Here is a 20,885-nt window from a genome sequence, read left to right as displayed (position 1 = left end):
CCATCCGGCCAGTAAACACTCAGCTTTATTCAGTTGCTCTAACTCCACCTGATGCAAGGGATTACAGGGTCATTAAAAGAAAAAAAATATTGATATCTTGCTGATATACTCTCAGCTTATGAGAATCAAGAGGTCATGGAGGGATTTTTTCTGGCCTTCTCACCAACATCCCCATGCTCACAGACAGGACATCCCATTGGAGTTCATGCTAAATTTGATAGGTTCATAAAGGTCACAGAGGGCATTGATGTAGCATTGTAGTAGTCAATGCTGCAGAAGGAGAGTTAAGTTTGGAAAGATATTTTGGATGGTTTTAAATTTTTCATATTAAACGTTTTGAATCTCCATTGGAGGTTTTCAGCTACCATGCCTTAAAAACTAAATGATCTATAAAATTCAGGGGAAGGAAGGCTTCAAGGACCCAGAAAAAGATATTGAGGCCCCAAAATTTGCCTACTTATTTTGTGAAACTTATTCAAGAAGACTTCTAAGCAGATGGTGTGTAGGCAGGCTTTTTTTGTATGTGTGATTGTGTATATACAAACCAATATTAAACCATCTAGGCAGAAGCAGAAAATTGATTCATTTTTTTCTAAAGAACAGGGATGGAGTTAAGAAGATGCTTGAATAGGTCTCTGATCCATTAAAAAAAACCCAGCATAGCTGCTATTACTGAATCGAAAGTCCTTTTGTTTGCTTCTATAGCAGCAATAATAAAATAATCACACAAGTATGTCCTTCACAGGTATAATTGTCTGCATGAGGCATTCACATGAAGAACAAAGATACGATTTTTACACAATTTGCAAAGATTCACAAAGGAAAACCTATTCTATATAATCTACAATATCACCCTGCTCACCCATACAGATGTTTTATTAAATTTAATTTTCTTTAGCATGCCAAGGAAGAATTGTTGTACTCGTGGTTTCAACCTCATAGGCAAATGGTGATAAGTTTTAGTTTTCTGATTTGAGACATGGATGAAAAAACTCTCAGCCCTAAGTTACTGAAGTGGTATATTTCCATTCATTCATTTAGTTTGACTTTCTGTTTCTGAAGCAAACTACTGCGGCAAGACTATAAGGATACTAAACATCAGGGGTATCAAACTCAAGGCCTGAAGAGTGCTTAGATCTAGCCCGCGGGACCGCCATGGAAACAGTGAAGGGCTGGCCTACAGTGCCTCTGCCAGTGAAAGTGGAGCTTGGGAGGGCTGTGTGAGGCCCTTCCGAGCTCCATTTTCTCTGGCAGAGGGTTGCAGGAGGCCATCACGGCCAAAACGGAGCCTTCGTGCCTATTTTCACTGGAAGAGCGCTCAAGTGCTCCTATTACAAGTGACGTTGTAGGCACTCCTATTGCAGGTGACATTGAGCTGGCCAGGCCCACCTCAGGCCCCCAAGGTCAAATACAAGCCTGATGCATCCCTCAATGAAATCGAGTTTAATGCCCCTGTTATACGTGTATTGCTAATACATTGCGATCATAAGCCAAATTTATGTTCTCAGCAGAGATAAGTTGAGACTTGTTAACATCAGTGGTGGGATTCAAATGTTTTTACTACTGGTTCTGTAGGCATGGCTTGGTGGGCATGGCATGGCTTAGTAAATGTGGCTTGATGGACATAGCTTGGTGGGCATGGCAGGGGAAGGATACTGTAAAATCTCCATTCCCAGCCCACTCCAGGGGAAGGTTACTGCAAAATCCATTCTCTCCCCACCCCACTAACCTGATTTCCAGCTCTGTTCTCCTGTGCAGGGCAACAAAAGGAGACCCAGCCGATCAGCTGGGGCTCGAGAGGCAGAGAATAGATGGGGGTGGGATCAGTCAGAGGAGGTATTCCAATCTACTCAAAATTTCCACTACCGGTTCTCCAGAACTGGTCAGAATCTGTTGAATACCACCTCTGGTTAACATGCTATATTTGCATTTTAAGGAATATTGCTCACATTAACAAGTTTACATAACATTTTTAAATATTTATTTATTTATTTATTTATTTGATTTGCCAATTGTTTACAAGATAATAAGTATAAGTGTATACATAGTTGTGAATACATGAAATGGGTACATATAAGAAAAATAAAAGAAGAATAAGAGAAACAATAGGACAGGGACGGTAGGCACGTTGGTGCGCTTATGCACACCCCCTACAGACCTCTTAGGAAAGGGGTGAGGTCAATAGTAGACAGTCTAAGGTTAAAGTTTTTGGGGTTTGAGCTAACTCTTTTCATAATGCACTGGTGCCTTTTGCCCAAAGCTGCATAAAGAATTACATACAAGCAGGTAAGCTAGTAATGAAAAGTTTCTTCAATACTGCGATGAGTATCTTGGTCGGTTGAAGGAAGAGCAGAGCCAGGCCTTGAGTGCTTCTGACAGCCAGCCTTCCTAGCACTACTAATCAAAAGGCATTGTGTAGCTTTTCTAAAGAGGTTCATAAAATTCTATGAATAAATCATGATGTTTTCCAATCATAAATACCCAAGATAACCGAGCTACAGCATTGGAGGCACTGACTACTTTATACTGATTGGAGCTGAAGGTCTTAATTACTATTGAAATTTGGCTTTTTGTCAAAATGAAAGCTGGTTTTTGGGAATGTAGCAAACATGCAAGTAGATAGGTTTCTGAAATAGTAGCACCACACACCTTGTTCAAAATAACTGATGATGGTAGGATGATAAGTGGCACAACTGAAGATTGTACAGCTGAATAAATTCTTATAGGACATATATTCCAATTTATGCAGGATATTAAGGACAACTTTATGCAATGATTGTTTAGCCTATGCTTGAAAATTTCCAACAAGAAAGAGCCCACCTACGAAGAGAAGAGAGATAATTTGTAACAGCTAGAAGGCAACTAGTGCTTAAAAACACTAAAAAGCTGTTTCTTCCTGTAATGATCTGAAATAACCCCAACAAAAAGCTGATAGTGGAACATTTAAGACATCATAATGCTGTTATTATGGACCATCTGTCTGTCTGTTTCTTGTCTTGAGCAAATAATTAGAAACTGCTGTCTGCATAGAAAGAATAGCAAGGCCATTTCCAAACATAAAGTTAGGGATCAGGTTTGTAGCCGTAAGATGGTTCTTATTGAATTGCTGCTCTCACCTTTTAAAGGTAATTCTGGGAAAAATAGGTAAAAAGCATTAACTGAGAAACAACTGCAGTTCTAAATAAAATCATATTCTAAACAGAAGAAAGGACATATCTGGGATCTTTTCTGAAGTCAAAGTAGCTCTTCAGAGGAAAGCAGGGTATAACACCACACCTTCTTAGGTTTTTCAAATGTAATATATATATTCCTTTAGTTTTTCTTGTGTTGCTTCCTTTAAATCACAGCAATATACTTTGAGTGCTTTAATTTCACAAAATGCTATTAAGAAGTATTATTTATGCAAAATAGTTCACAGCTTGAAGGATAAAATGCCAAGAATAATAAATTTTGTTGATTTATTTGTTTGTTTTAAGAAAAAGGAAATGAAATGCAAAACAAAGGCAGCAACCGAACAAGATGTTACAAGCTGTGTTCACACAATTTGTATTAAATCAATTGAATAAACTATAATGAACTTTATTGCTCCAGTGTGGTAAGTCATAAAAAGTTCTTTAAAAAACATAATGGCTGGCTTCAGGAACACAATAAGTCCTCGGACCAAACAATGCACACTGTGTTGTATCACATTGTATGAGCCCAGGCACTATCTGATGATTCCGCAAGTTGAAGAAAGATGTTTTGGTCTCTCTGTTTGTTTCAGTGATACAATGATTATTACTATTTTTAACAGAGTTCATACTGACTTACAATATTGGTGTACTGTGAAATTGTATAACAATAACAATTAATTGCGTATGTCCTTCAAATTGGTGGCCTAGAGATGACGACATTCACCTCCCATTCAAAAGGTTGAAAGTTCAATCCCAGGCAGTGACAGATGTTTCTCTATCAGCGTGCATGAACTATGAACTCTACATAGGTATTAGAAAATGCAACCTGCTAATAAATGCTCCATTCAGTTACCCCAACTCCACCCTAATAAAAAGGGATTATAGCAGGGGTGGCTTCAAAAAATTTAGGAACCAGTTCCCTGCCCGGTTGCTGGGTGGGCATTTTTGCTTACTCCGGGCTCTGGAGGCTTTCCTTGAGCCTCCAAGAGGGCGAGAATGGCCACCCCAGCCTTTGGAGGCCTTCTGGAGACTGGAAATGGGTTTGTTTCCAGCCTTCTGAAACTTCCGGGAGGCCTGTTTTTCGCTCTCCCTGGGCTTTGGAGGCTTTCCTCCAGGAGGGTGAAAATGGCCTCTCTGGACTTCACAGGCCTTTCTGGCCTTCCAGAGCCTTCAGGATGCCCATTTTTCACCCTCCCCGAGCCTCCACGCACTTAGCTGGGATCCAAAATCGGCTGCACAGAGAATCCTGGGAGTGGTAGGGTGGCGTGGGCGGGGCCAGCCAGTCGTTGCAACTACTAGTTCAATGACCCAGATATAAAATGAGCACCTGGTTCACCCAAACCAGTGTGAACCTGTAGCAGCCCATCCTGGATTACAGGGTCACTAAAAAAAAAAAAAAAACTGGATCCTTCTTGTTTTGTTTTACATAAATTATTGCTTATTATATTGTGAATTTCTCAGAGTCAGTTTGAAGTTGAGTAATGCCTAATTTTAAATAAAGAAATGGTTACCTAGTCTATTGTATCAAGTGCCTGAGAAGAATTTTCTGCTAAGTTCAAATCTCACAATTAAGTTAAGCTTTATAAAGTAAGGTGTCTGTGATTTACACATAACTGGGTCTGACTAATAATGTCAATGGTGTTATGTACTGCCAGCAATCCTCACAATACAATTGTTCTGCAAAGAAAGGAAACCTCATGATCTGGTGTATCACCAAACCAAAATAACCAACATATTACCAGACAAATATTTCCCTGAAAAACTCAATAAAATTAAGGCTATTTTAGGTTAACACTCTTGAAAAAAATAAGTGAATTAACTACTACCCAATAGAATAAGCGTCTTTTTTAAAATTAATATCTGGGTCTGGTCTTTTGTTCAAATGGCAACTTATTTGTAATTATGTATATCTTAGATGATGCATAATATGTCTACATTTTTGATGTAGAGGAGTCTAACAAAAAGATACAGTAAATGTACCCTTATTGTGAACTTTAACATCTATTGTTACATCTACTTTAACCAAAATGTCATTTAGTATTTTCCTGGGGAACAAAAATCTAGTGCCAGAAAATTCTTCCTACTTTCAAAAATAATTCAGAAATTAGAATCTAGCAATAAATCTTCTTGCCAATCCACCACCTCAATAGTTCTTTTAAAAATTTGATAAATAAATATTTTTGAATGTGAATAACTCTTTAAAATGCATTTCTAACCTTACTCCTAAAACTTCTACAATGCAACTTACATAAAACAGATGCCAATGGACAGCAGTATTTTACAAGGCTGTCTTAAGAAAATGTCATAAGATTTCAGATTCTGGTAAAGATTTGGTGGGAAGTTTGCTATATTAATTGCTTTATTGCCCTATTTTTTTGACATTTCATTTAGATTTTTGGACTTAGTTGTTAGGAAGAAAGCTAGCTAGACATATCATTTATATATATATATATATATCTTTTTAATATATATAATAGGTAATCTTACTGGTAGTGGTAGGTTTCAGGTTGCATTCCTGCTTTTTTTTCTCTCTTTTGTCAACTGTAATAATTTTTATTTTCACTTCTTTGGCCACTGTAACCTATGAACTGGAGACATTTTCCATTTACTGCCAACACATTTATGTGGGTTTTGATGCTTTTAACAATTCTACAATAGTCTACTTCACACTGTGTGCTTTCTGTAATCAGTGCTTTTGCAGGACACAATTTTCCACTGTAAAGACAGACCTCAGGCCTCTTTGTCTTTGGAGCTAGGGGCAAAAAAACTTGACTCCTGAACTCCAAATAAGAAACCCTTGTACAAAAGGGGGAAAAAAATTGCTAACACAGACTAAAATAGCTTAAGGTTAAATTGTGACCTAAAACATTTGATTCGTAGGATCCAGAGCATATGTCCAAGTATTTCTGGCTTGTATCATCTATCTAGGGACTATGAATTACTCGTCTGGCACACTCAGTCATGCATGCAACATAATATACAGCAAGCAGAAGTATTTCCTTCATAAATATCTTGCTTGCTTTATATAATACAAGAGTGAGCAAAGAATATGTTTAAATGTATATTTACTTAACTTTATTTTAGGAACTTTGCAAAAAAAGCTTTGCAATTTGAAGAACTTACTGTGAGCAAATATTAATGCACCTTCCAAATGGACAACTGTTTAAAATCACAATTGCCAAAACATCTCAGGGAGATGTTTACCCAAGCAGGATTTGAACAGTTTGATACAATGGTTAGATTTGGGAGATTCCATTCTATCCCATACAATGAACGTAACATGTATCTGTGAAACTGACGAGATAGAAGATCTGACCCATATATTATTCAATTTCTGTTTGTATAAAGAGGTGAGAGATAAGTACCTTGGTCCACATATTAAACATATGGTCCAGTGGGAAGCCCATATTAAAACAACTTATCTCATGTGTGGCCAGAATCTGAAAATGGCATTTAATACAGCACAATTTCTGACTAAAATGGTCCGACTTAAGATCGGCATATGTGGGCCTGATTGGGGTAGATTTCAGGGGTGATGTAGAAATACAATTTTATGTCATTTTATTCTATTTTACACATTTATGTATTAAATTAATGTATTTTATCCTATAACATTGTATTTTGCCCTACTCTCATTTTAAATTGTTTGTTTGGAATTTTATCGGTAGGCTAATCAATATTTCACATATATATATAAAACTATGATTTGAAGAACTTACTGTATAAGCAATAAAAGTGAAAATAATTTCTAGAATAAGAATATATCTAGATGCAGATACAAGAGTTGTATATCTAATCTGCTTTGTGTTCATGAAGTATACCTTATATGGAAAGATGAAATAGATTAAAAAGGCTGTTGCTAAAAAAGGAAAGCTATACATTAAGCTGAAAGGAAGGACCACATGTCAGGAAACATATGATAAGATGCCTTCCACCAAGCAAATAAAAATGAAGTCCTTCCATTCCTTCAAAGGTTGACTTGCTTTTGAAGACTCTCATCACATTGGTTTAGAGTATAGACTTACACTTGGACCTTCATTTAGGCTTCAGACAGGACATTCACAGCTTGGCTTCATTCAGGAAACTCTCCAACCTTAGCAGGGGTGTTTATGATTGGCAGACAAGAAGCTGTGTCCATGCCCTCTCTTCCCTATTGCATTAGCTTTGTTGACATTATCCTGGCTCTAAGCTACTTACAGAGAAGACAGCATGTTAGTACATTTGTGTTGAAGGCAATTCAAGATCACAAAAATATAAACTAAGCAATAGCAATTACAACATTTCTTTTCTTCTAATAAGAGAAAGCACAAGAATAGAAAAAGGAAATTCAAATTGGCACAGGCATTTTAAAGCAAATATAGGCCTTATTGTAGACCCAATACATAAAATATAATAACAAATGAAAAATAGACTCAAATCTAATAACTGAAACAATAGAAACTGTCCATAGCAAACCCTTGGATGTGAAATGTATGAATAAATATTTTATCAACAATGGAAGCTCTGTGTTTTTTTCTTTGTCACTCAGTATCATACTATAATTTAAAATCACAGTATGGATCAATAAATGAAGGTTACTCGGGCATGTTGTAAATCTTGTGTAGGTTCTAGAAGTTATAATTAACGTACAAGCTTGGGGTATATTACTGTATATTAGATATCTATGATCTTTGCAATCAGTAGCGTGGCTTTACACTATGTGAAAAAAAAAATTAAGAATGAGAAAACATGATCCAGTTTAAAAGCAGTTTGATGCCCAACCAATGTAAATGAGCAAAACTTGATTAATTTTATGTCACTGGCAATAATCTACTACTTATTTTAACTTTGCTTTGTAATTTTGTGCCTAACTATGTAAAATACATATTTTATAAAAATGCATATTTTCCTTTCTTCTTACCTTTGTCACTTCCTCAGTAAGGTAAGGTGTTTCCCTGAAAATAAGACTATCCAAAAAAATAAGCCCTAGCATGTTTTCTGTGTATGCGCCAAATATAAGCCCTATCCCCAAAATAAGCAAGCCTTACTTACTTATATTTTAAAAAGTATACGTATTTCAAAGGTGTCTTAAAAATAGTTCCTTGTCCTGCAACTGCTCCCTTTTCCATACCAATGAGTTACTTACATACTGCTAAAAATGCCAAATTCTGAAATCAATATAGACATATTGATTATGTTTTGGTAGGACTCATTGTTCGAGAGGTGAGCATTGAGATTTCACGGCAACAAGTTGAAGAACTCTTTGGACCCGAAGATTACTGGTGCCAGTGTGTAGCTTGGAGTTCTGCAGGCACAACCAAGAGTAGGAAGGCCTATGTCCGTATTGCATGTAAGTATTTCCTTCTTTATTTTGCTAGAAAGCTTTTTTAAATACTGTAATCAAATTAAAGTTCTTTCATTATTTTGCTCTGTGTGAGAATCTGACTCATTTCATTAAACTTTCATTAAACTTTTATTTGTGGTAGCATGTATACTTTACTGATTTTGCTATAATATCATAGGTATACTTTTTGTACATACAAATATTTACTGTAATCTCTTGTTTAAAGTGTTCCTTCCTGAAAGATAAATTAAATTATTTATCAGGTTTGTTTGTTTTTATTCTGCCTTTACTACTTTAGAAGCAACTCAACGTGATAAACATACATAAAACTCCCTCCCCTATTTTCCGCACAAGAACAACTCAGAGAGAGAGAGAGAGAGAGAGAGAGAGAGAGAGAGAGAGAGAGAGAGGAAGAGGGAGAGAGAAAGAGAGAGATTGGCCCAAGGTCACCTGGTTGGCTTTCCTTTTTTTAATTTATTATGAAATTTATTTGCCACCTATCTCATATCCAACAAATGTCATGCCTAAGACAGGACTAGTACTCACAGTCTCCTGGTTTCTAGGACAGCGTATTAATCCCTAGACCAATTGACACAGACTTATTATCTCTTCTTTTAAAATTATTATTATTCCACTCATCAGTCATAAGTCTTCTGGTTTATTGTCTATTTTTGATAAGTGTTATTTTTGGAGTAGGATAAAATACTTTTTATTCTACTCCAGATAGTATACTTTTATTGCTACTGCATCTAGTTTTGTTATTGTTTTTAAAATAATACTTGGAGCCAGTACTTTTGTGATATTTCTTTTAAGATCAAAATTTGATCAACAGTACAAAGCCATTCAAATCTAAGTGAAAAGGAAAATCATGATTTAAAAAGTATAGATTCTGCATTTTAGTATATATGGGGAGATAGATGCTATATAAATTTTATTAATAATGAGTAGAGCCATGGCCTAGAAATGAAGGCACTCTTTCCCCACTCAGAAGGTTGACACTTCGATCCCAGGCAGTGGTAGATGTTTCTCTGTTAGGATGCAAAGAGAAAATACCTTCTGTGAACTCCACATAGGTGTCAGGAAGGGCATCTAGCTAGTAAATAGTTAGTTTCATCCTGACTCCACCCCAAAACAAAGGAATTAAAAAGTCATAAAAAGAAAAAAAAAACATGATTTAGAAATAAATATGTGACAAGCCAAGAACAGCAAATAATAGTTCAGTACATTCAAATTAAGAGAAATATTATGACCTGGAAGCTGAATGAATATTCCCATTTATCAACATCAATAATTGCAACTTCAGCATAATGGTTTCTCAAATGCAGTGTGGTACATCAATTGCCAATGAAACTGTCATCAAGAAAATAGAAGAGCCAAGTTATACAAGGTGCGACCTCAAAACCAAGCAGAGCTCCTTCAAGAATTTTAGCTGAATTGAATTATTACTGTGACAAAGGTGAAAGTATGAAATGCATAGAATTTATTGTGTTAACAATATTGGAAGCCATTTCTGCTGCTTTTTTGTGCTGACTCTACTGACATATGTAGGATTCTCAAGTCATTCAAAAGATAAATGTTGTTCCAGTTCTGAAAAGCATTACACAACTTGGCAATAAAACCTCTTAAGTTTAGTCACTTGATTCTCCATATTTATTTACTACGCTGAACATAAATTGCAAAAAGTGGAAATGAGTCTGATTGTTAAACATATTGTGAATACTTCTTTTGGTACTGAAGAGTAAATGAAAATGAATAAGGTTTTATTTTATTTTTCAAATTCACAGTTCAACTTTGGATATTTATTTTCCTTGATGGATTCATGAACTTTAGAGTTGCACTATGTAGATCCATTAATCTGTCAGAACTGAGGTATGCTGCAACTAATGGCCTTCCATCTAGAGAAACTGTCTACAGTCAAACAAATAGTTATTTTATCCAAATAAAGCTTTTGACAGGATAAATACAATCCATGGTAGTAGATTAGATCTGTGTAATCATTTCATTCCACTGCTTTTAATAAGTTGAAGAAAGAGTGGATAACAGTCTATTTTGCTTTAAATAGAGAAGAGAATAAGATTGCAAAAAGTATTTTATTTCTTCTACTCTGTTCTTCCCTTCTTTCAAGGCGAACTGAAACACAGATACTCACCTTACTGTACAAATATTTAATTTCCATTAATTTCCAAAGAGAAGACTCTCTTCTAAAGCAGTATTTGCACTGGAGATTCTCTTTCTACCATCATGTGGATAAAATGAGTTTACTCTGACTTAACAATGAAAGCCATGGCCATTACTCAGAGTCAGCCTTTCTTTGCCTTTGGGGAAATGAAATAAACAAGTTTTGGTGAAAGTTCACTGGAAACTGTCTATCAGTCTGGCATTTAGCCTGACATTTTAGTGAAAGGGAATTGCACGTCTATGAATAAATTCCAGAAAACCCTTTTATCAGAATGCACAATTTTTCCATGAAACACTGTAAAAGCTATTAAAATCATTCATAAACAAGAATTCTTAAGACACATAAAGAATCTTGAAATGGAATGCTTTGTTGCAGTAGCATCTACTAAATCTTAATGTTCAAATTTCTAACTACTCCTAAAGGTTGGTGCTTTTGTTGTTTCTTTAGTTTCATGTATACGTTTCTCTTTTTTTGGGTGATGCTTACAACTGATTACCAGTGTAAGAAACAAATGATTACCTAGGTTAGTTTTCCAATACCAAAGTGCACAAATTAAAAAAAAAATCCTAAACTTAAAAGCCAGACCTACATGTTTTAATCACTTGACTGCCACATCTAGAAATTACATTCACAGATGAATTAAAATCATCATGTTTATGCTTACTAGAGCATTTTTAGTCCACCAGCTGCATAAGAGTTGCATTTCATCCATTATATCCTATTTCTAGTAAGTGGAAGTCAACCATATTTAAATTAAAATATGTTAACTTGACAAGTTGTCCTGGTGATATTCAACAAAGCATATCTTTTACACACCTCATTTTTCCAGGACTAGCTAAAAACCTAAATCATCAGTGCATCTTGTTTGTCTTCTGTTTAACCATGTATCTTCTCCAGATTTAACAAACTTATTTTACACGTGAAACTAGACTATTTCTTTTTGTGGATCTAAAGTTATGGATGGAACATGATTATTTTTTTTATGAAGAGCAATGAAGAGACATCATTGGCAATCAACATTTGTTATAAGTTGTTATCACTGAATATATTTGAAAGAAGTATGGTAGCTCAGTGGTCTATCTCAGAAGCTTCTGGAGCCAGAACGTTTTTATTATTATTTTATAGCACTTATAAAAAGCAGAAAGCTGGCTAGGAATATCTGCACTTATATTAAAAAAGTGCTTTTTACAGATTTTTCATAGAACAAATTTTATAGTACGGAAACAGACTTCATAGAACAAATCTACATGATTTATCTCATGTACAGTAGATGAATCATCTTGTCTACTAAAACTGTGCTGCCGTGATTTTAGTAGGGCTTGTTGCTGGATGCATATATGTAATGTTTCTGTGATCTTTAAAGCTCAAATAGATAAACATCTGCATGTTAACTATGCTTCCATATCTCCCAGTAACAATTATATAAGTATTTATAGAAAAAGATGCAAGCCCTAGTATTTTACTGAGAGTATGTTTTTGGCAACAAGCATATATTTAGCATCTGGGGAGCTTTCTGGCTGTTAAATGTCAAAATAACTATTCATTTAAAGTACTAGTAATGAGTCCAGGACAAATTGAAAAATGCTGAAATGAATTTTTTTAAAAACTATGTTAAATTATGGAACGTATTTGAATATGGTTTTTTGCCAGGGTACTCATGACAGATTGTCAGCATATCATAATTAGATTTTTAATTGAAGTTATTGTTATCTAATGTATCAGGGTAGTTGGTATGACTATAATTAGCTTCTTACAGTAAGATTTATAGTTGATATCTCCTCCTCTTTATGTTGTGATGAAATGATTCGAACCAACCAGGAATATATCAAAAAATTGTTGCTTATTAGCTATTTGTGACACACTAGCTCTTCATGTCAATTGATCAATATGTAACTATCAATTCATGGACTTTCATGTAATGTTGAACCTTTTATACAACTTCCTACTACTCATGGTTTATAACTAATATTTTCAACAACAATAATAACAAAAACAGCAGCAGCAGCAGTGTCACTCTAAAATGAGGAATCTTTGAAATTATTTTTTTTAAAAGGAAGATTGGAGAAAAATTGCTATGATAATCAAAATAAAAATACTACAAAGAGATTTTAGAAGCAGCAGTTTTGAATTTTTAAATATATGCTCTTGGACACAAGAACAACAATTTGTAGGTAAATACTTATATTGGTTATTTTGGAGAGTTAGGCAATGTGAAAATCCTCTAATTTATGTTGGCAGAATAATTACTGTTAAATGATCAAACCCTTGGCCTGAAATGAAACAGTAGCAGTGGTAAGCTTAGTGCTGAAAACTTAATCTTAGTGAAATATGCAGAATGTTCACCACAGGTCATTCACAATATTTAAATTGCAACAAAGATAGATTTCTTATAAATACAGAATGCCCTTTCTAAGCTTATGTTGGGTGGAGAAGGAAAAGGGAAAAGTTTTGCCCTACTGATTCTACAGGATAGTGGGACACCTTCACTGTCTCCATTATGTCCAAAGTTTCATAATTTTATCTCAATTCTGTTCACATTCAATCTAGATAATAAATCAAGGATTTTTTTTTTTAAAAAAAACCAATTAGCTTGATCCAGTGGTTAAAATATTTAAATACCAAAGCCTGATGTAATGTGACTTCAAAAAGTAATTAAGTTATTATTTATAATGAGAGCTTAGAAACCTGCAATATCATACATTAGCCAAATTCAAATATGCACAGACCCTTGGTTGTGGCATGCATGCAAACGTGTAAAAAAATATCATTAAATGTTTAAATACCATTAAAATCTGACTTCAGAAATTCCGAAGTTTGTGACAAATACAACAAACAAACAAACAAAAAACACAAGAAAACAAATCAAACAAAATAGAAACAGCAACAGTGCTGATTAATACTTTCAGGAAAAAGACACAGTATTACTTATTTTAAAGTAAGAAAATATTTTCATATGGTTCTAAGTCTTTCCCTCTAAGTACTTTTGTGATTCCTCAGCCATTACTTGAAACTTTAGAACAGACAATGAATATTCCAATGAATTATGATCTTATTGCTGCAACATTTTTAAATTACTTAATTTTTTAATTACAAAATAATCATACATTGATTGGAAGAGATATGTTTATTATTTGAATGAATGATCTTCTAGAAATCTTATGAATGAATGGCCATCTAGAAAGGCTTTGGAATATTTGGAAATACTAGTGAATATATCTATGATGACTTACCTGTTTAAAGTTGTCAAAACAATTTCCCTAGAATGACACTCTAGTGTCAAACTTGCGTCGTCATGACATCGTCACATGACATGTTGTGACTCCCCCCCCCCTTTGTGGGCAGCAAGTTTGACAGCCCTGCTCTAGCTTAACCTGGTTTTTTTATCATATTTATATAGCCACCCATTTCACATGAAATTATTGATTCACAGTTTAACACTCATTCAGTTATCCTCAACTTGTGGAAACCAACAATGAATCAGACAGATTAACTAGATGAATTCTCTTAGAAAGTAAATACAAGCTAGGTGAGATGGAACTGCATATTTTTTTAAAAGAGAACTTGTTTTTAATTTATGCCATAAACAATGAGTTGAATCTCACTGTTGTCTGGAGTTTTTCAGGCACAGGCTTGTATTTACAGAAATTTATTCTGAACTTCCTATCTGCAAGCTGGTGCACCTTGGAAGAGTTTTGCACAGAAGTTCCTAGGATTCTCAAGAGTATCTCCAACAGCTATTTCCCAGCACAACTGGAGGATACCAGTTTGGGAAAGAATACTTTAGATATGCAAATACATTCAGTGCAATAATCATAACAGACCACATGAATCCTGGAGGATAACATTGCATCTGGATTTTAAAAGTTCCAACAGAAAATTGAACGAGGGGAAATCAGCTTCCAATACTGATTTCTACACTGTAAACAATTCTTTCATTGGATAAATAGTGTGTTTATGTGGGGGAATTATACCTTTCTTTTAGACAAAAGGAGGTTTTGTTAACACATGGTAAGCAAAGGATTGGAATCACAGCAAGATTAACTTGTAATGACTTCTGCATAGGAAAGCACATAGACACTGTAATTGTACATCAACAATAGATTTACTAAACTTCTTATCTCTTTTTTTGTACTTGTAAAATAAATACACACATACACACTGGTTCACTAATGGAATTGCCACCAAAAAGCACATTTCACAGCTAATCAGGTCTGTTAGTATAGTGGATTTTTGGATGACCATTCTAAGTACACAAAAGGAAGCAACCAACAAGCTGCCTTGTAAGTACACAATTACGCCCTTTCTTTAAAAAAGGATATTATTCACTTGATAATCTCCAATGGGTTCTTTAAGGACATTACAGCTTATTATGCCAGTCGATATTAGAAGTCCTTTTAGTTTGTAGATCACTGACCTGGTGGAGAGGAATAGTGTCATTTCAAGTGTCACGTTCCCCGCTGATGGAAATAAACAAAAAGAAAAGAAACTCCTTCCGAAGGGTGTGTAAAGAAAAGAAATGTTATCTGTGGCTGCTTTTTTTGTGTCACCTTTTTCAGCAGGCAAAACAGGGTTTAGGTTGTAAGGAAGCAGTAACAACAAATTATCACTATTACAAGTTAATAAAGCTGTTTCTAGAACGATTCTTTCAGAAACATAGTGTGTTAGGAACAGAGAAGATTAAAAACTTGTACATTAACTTCAAGTTACTTCAAGTTTAAATTAATGCTCTAGAGAGCCAAAACCAGACTCCAGGAACTAGCTTAGATTTGTATCTATTCCAAGTATACTCCTTTTTCTTTCACTGCAGTAAATATAAATGCTCCTAGTTTATTATCTTGATGTTCTTTATCACTGTATCTATGTATGCTACTGCAATTATTACTGTATTTTTCTCTTTGTCAACCTAAGTTTAAAATGACACAGTGCCCTAATAATCTTTATATATATAGAGAGAGAAATGCAAGCTGTGTGAAGCGGTGAAGGGTTTTTAGCATATTTTGTGCCTGAATAAAAAAGTACATTTTATTTCATGTATATTCTACCTTTCTCACTGAGACACAAATTCATATAAGGGGAAGGATTATCTCTCATCATTTTATTTCTTAAACAACTGTGTCATAAACTAAGCAAAAAAAGAGACTGATCCAAGTCAGTGATTGTATAGTTAAACTCAGGACTTCTCAGTCCAGAATAACAGATTTCTTGGGACCTTGGAGGTCTTCTAGTCCAACTCCCTGCTCAACAGGAAACACTATACCATTTCAAACAAATGTATATCCAGTCTCTTCTTAAAAACGCAGTGACACAGCACCCACAACTTCTGAAGGCAAGCCATTCCACTGATTAATTGCATGGTCAGGATTTACTTATTTAGCGTATGGAAAATACATGGTGTCAAGCCCGAAATTGTCATAAGTGTAGCCATTTTAGTTTGTCTTAGTATATATTCTTTTTTCTTATTTTCCCTGTGGTGGTCATGGGGGGGGGAGTTGTGGGCTTGACACACTCCTAAGGTGGGAGGAGTGGAGATAAGGAAAGTGTTATGGCTAGGGTATCTTCTTTCCCATGGGAAATGAGCTGTCTGGGTTTGGGGCCCTTGGAGGTGGAGATTTATGACATCAAGCAACGTTGTATTACTTCTATTGGAGAATGTGACTTTTGGGGGGTGTTTCTAACTTCTAATATTGTGTGGTGATTCTGGGTTGTGTCAGATCCAGAATTACCATGGACTTTACCAATTTGATGTTTTCCTAAATAAAAGAAATCTTTTTGAAGATGGACTTTATTATTTTTCTTTTAACATGGATTTCATTACTTGGGAACCTGACACATGGACGTATAGTAGCTCAAATGTAAATGTCCAATCCATCCCAGCCCTTAAAGGACAGGGCGGTCCATGCTGAAAAAATCAGACACGGTCAGGAAATTTCTCCTTAGTTCTAGGTTGGTTCTCTCCTTGATTAGTTTCTATCCAGCCCTTTAACCCAAGATGGCTGGCAGCAGAACATAAATTCAACAGCAGATTAAGCTAATACAGAACAGTTCCAACTACACACTTTAAGGCAGCAGGCTGATTGCTCTGTCCTCCAATTTCTTGCTGGTAGTTCATTTCTCTGTTGACACTGCTGGCTGGTTGTAGCAACCAATGCCGCACTGCACCATTATGTATCATGGGAACAGAACAACATATACTGTAGGTATTTGTCCTGCTGGTGCATTTGTATTGGTGCCTTTTGACTCATACGTACACAGAAATGCTCTCAGTGATATCATGAAGGAAAGTATTTGGAGAAAGTAAAATTACTGATAGCTAAGTACTTGATCAAAAAAGGAAATATTTAAAGTGGAGGTGAGTCTCAGGGAGATAAGGTGAGAGTGCTACTCTGTCTATGTTGTCATTTGCAACCCAAGGTCCTGCCTTGCCAGTCTTCTCAAGAAAGCAGAACTCTTGAAACAAAAGCCATTTCAAAAGGAACTTGTATTGAAAGATTGTGATAGCAAGAAGATGTAGGCAGGAACTAAGGTTTCCCGCTCAAAATGTTAGAGCGAACAGAGCCCCTCCCAAAGTCCAGTCCATCATCAAGCCAATCCCAAGGTGCAAAGATGTTATGAGAAACTCAGGCCGAGAAGGTGATGAATGCTGGTTCCCAAGGCAACACTGCCACTCTTCTCCAAAGACGAGATAAGGCAGATGGCTCGAGGCACATTCCTTTTTCCTCCCCCTACATTCCATTCCTTTTCCTTTACAGCAAGGCAAAGCAAGGAATAGAAACAAAAGCCCCATGCAGAGATTCCCTGCAAGCCTCCCTCTCCCACCAAAATGACAATGTCCCTATGGGAATCTATGGGACCTAACAGCAATTGCTTTATTCTTTGTGATGGTTGGGCCACTTCTAAGCAATGGACACAGCTTGAGCTTAACTTTGAATACTGTCCACATACCATTGAATCCTATCAACAACTGACCACAGAGTGGTGCATTTTTCAAATTCAGCCCAAATCATCCAAACTCGCAAATTAATGTATCATAATTTATATAAATGGTTACTGACCAAGTTTGGGAAACTGAAGCATGGAAATAAATGAGCCATCTCAACTAGTAATATTATTGCTAGTCGACACTAGGATATTGCTTTATTAAATAAAATAATGAATGCCAATCCCTAAGGACAAGTAAAGAATAATCAGGATAATAAGTGATTTTATAAAATGTTAGCAGTCAATTAGGTTACACTTGATTACAATTGAATTTGATATCTATGTTGCAGTATGTGTTTCAACAAAAAATGTTTTACAGGATAAATATCCTTCAGTTTCAATGGTTTGCCATGGAACTTCCTTGACAGAAGTAATCAAAATTTTAGGAGACCTCAGGTCAACTCTTTCTTAACAGTAATTATGCCTATCAACTCAATGCCTTCTGGATTCATGCACACAAAGCAAAATGGCAGTGTGCCATTTCAACAAATGACTGGCTAAGAAATTATTTTCAATTAACTTTTCAAAACAAGTTGGAAAAGCAAACCATAAAATAAATACCTGATTGTAAGGGCCTCACATGCTCCATGTTCATTTGTGTATCGAAAGCCAGTCTCACTTGTCACCATCTCAAGTGAACAAAAAACAGATATAATAAGATAAGCAGATATAAACACCTCTTGTTTAAAAAAAAAAGTCAAAGAGCAATTTATTCTCAAACTTCATTTGGTACAAGTAATGACTGGAATTCATTCCTATAAAGCTAAGTGCAGAGCAGTAGGAGCAAAGCATATTTTCTAAGATTCCACTCTCCATTATTAATAAGATAGTCATAGCAGAGTATAATGGGGATCTTTCATTAAAAATGCTACTTATACATTTTCTTGGTACATGGCCATCACATCACCTTAATGTTTGGTGCTTTACTGGTATTCTAATTAGAAAAGACTGAATCAATCATATTCCGGTCTATGCCAGTTCAATCTATTGAACCACAATTCCATTCCATTTATTTTTGCAACAAATCTTCCTTTCTTTCTTTCTTCCTTCCTTCCTTCCTTCCTTCCTTCCTTCCTTCCTTCCTTCCTTCCTTCCTTCCTTCCTTCCTCCCATCCCCTCCCCTCCCCTCCCCTCCCATCCCTCTCTCCCTCTCTTACCTTCTACTTTTTGTATACAATATTTGTATACCTTAGAAACAGCCTCACAAAACTTAAAAGAACTGCAATCCACGTATTAGTCCTGGAAATACAATTTCAGAAGAAATGTGTCTTTAGCCATAAGGAATAGTACAATTAAATATGTTTTTCCTCCCATCCTAGATTTACGGAAAACTTTTGAACAGGAACCATTAGGAAAGGAAGTGTCTTTGGAGCAAGAAGTACTACTTCAGTGTCGCCCACCTGAAGGAATCCCAGTGGCTGAGGTGAGTGACAGGAGTCTCTGAAGGGTGGGAAGCTGAGGCTGCTATCCTGAGACCTAATCTGTGGCTAATGGTGCAGTGAATTAGGTGATGGCATGATAAATGGAAGGTAATGGACATCAAACTTCCTGCTGTTGGTAGAGTAGATTGATTGGGAGCTGATTAATGACTTCAGAGTCAATTAGAATGCTCCACTAGGCAGAGTTACAATGAGATGTTTCCTTCCACTTTTATGGTGAAACAAGAAGACAGCTAACATCAGTCTCTTAAGACAGGCACCATGTAGAACATATGAATATAACTCTTTCTTCCCCCACCAGGCCATGCCAACATTCTAATACTGAGATAACCAGCTTTCATATATATATATATATATATATATAATTAAAATAATTTTACTGCTGCATTTACTTTTACAGCTATGATTATACATATGGTGACTCATTTAAACTGCATCATGGTAAGTATGCACCTGCTGTGGTCTGTTAAGGATCTGGAACAAAGGAAAACTATAATCCATCTTTTAATGTTCCATGCCTGTTTTACTTAACAGCAATTAAAAACACATGAAATAAGTATCTTGATATCTATCTTGTGGAAGTGACCTACTGAGTAAAAGGGAAAAAACTATAAATGTTCTGACTAGGGAGCCCATCTGTTAAGAAAAACCTACCCTCCAAACTTGGAGGTCGTGCTGCTTTTAAAAATGCTTGTGGACTTTCTTTGAAATTGGACTTAAATACTTCCATTTTGTCTACTTGTTAAGTAGAAGTATGTAATACTTGTTTTATACTGAATAAATAAAAGCTTTATAATACAGTTTGTGGTAAAAGCTTTCTACTGGTTGGAACTATTTGGTGGGATGCTACACCAAATGACATTTGAAACATTTGCTCAAGGTAAGATTTAGAAAACCTAAAAGATGTTAAAAAAAGATTTACATATTAAACTACAAATATATTTATTACATAATGAATCTATTTATCCACTAATCTAATTCGAGATAAAGATAAAAGTTCTTCTGGATGGCCAAATTATAGTAAAAATGAAGCCAATTTATGATATAACTATAATAGATATTTCACATTTCTCTTTTTGGCTATATAGGAAAAGCTATGCATTTGTAATATTTGTGGTATTATCAATATACCATTAGAGTTACAAGAAACATAGTGGGGAGGGCGGTATAAGTCTACTACCTAACACACTTGGCTTTTATTGAGGCTTCCACTGGATTTCCTGAAATTCTTCCCAAAATGAAGAATTCACCTTGGAATATGACACCTGATATTCTGTAAAATTGTGGCCAATTATTTGATTTATTAAATATCAAGTTTTCTCTCGGAGAGAGAGATCAAGAGAGGAATCCCCCATCATTTTATCCCAGGGGCGTCAACCTTGGTTTCATTGAGGGCCACATCAGGGTTGTGTTTGACCTTGGGGAGGGCAGATGGGCATGGCTAGGGCGGGTGTGATCTCTCTCTCTCTCTCTTTCTCTCTCTCTCTCTCTCTCCCTCCCTCCCTCTCTCTCACTCTCCCTCTTTCCTCCCTCCCTCTCCCCTCCCCCCTCTCACCACAACGTACCTCACAGGATTATTGTGAAGGGAAATAGCAGGAGGGAGGGCTAAAACACTCCCTTGCACCTGAAGGAAAGGCAGGATGTAAACTTAATATACAGACAAGGGGTAAATCACAAAGATTCTTCCATCACAATGTATTTTCTGAAATGTAGAAGGAATTTTTACAACTTAGTAATAAAACATTGTTTATTCTTAATCCACACCTCATATTTTCTCAGTCCACCACATGCAA

General features: G+C 35.6%; 1 protein-coding gene across 1 annotated transcript in view; it reads left to right on the top strand.

The window, feature by feature from the left end:
• Positions 1-20,885, top strand: part of UNC5C (unc-5 netrin receptor C) — a 358,016-nt gene that overhangs the window by 225,573 nt on the left and 111,558 nt on the right. Inside the window, exons 3-4 of the mRNA XM_087962879.1 lie at positions 8,359-8,502; positions 18,973-19,076. Of these exons, the coding sequence (XP_087819005.1) occupies positions 8,359-8,502; positions 18,973-19,076 (248 nt within the window). The remainder of the gene's footprint in view (positions 1-8,358; positions 8,503-18,972; positions 19,077-20,885) is intronic.

The sequence above is a fragment of the Notechis scutatus genome, chromosome 4 (assembly GCF_049901735.1).
Source record: "Notechis scutatus isolate UNSWTSFEM ecotype Mainland chromosome 4, rNotScu1.2, whole genome shotgun sequence".
NCBI classification, from domain to species: Eukaryota; Metazoa; Chordata; class Lepidosauria; order Squamata; family Elapidae; genus Notechis; species Notechis scutatus.
The sequence above is the reverse complement of the archived record's forward strand: the minus strand, read 5'-3'. Positions and strand labels throughout refer to the sequence as shown.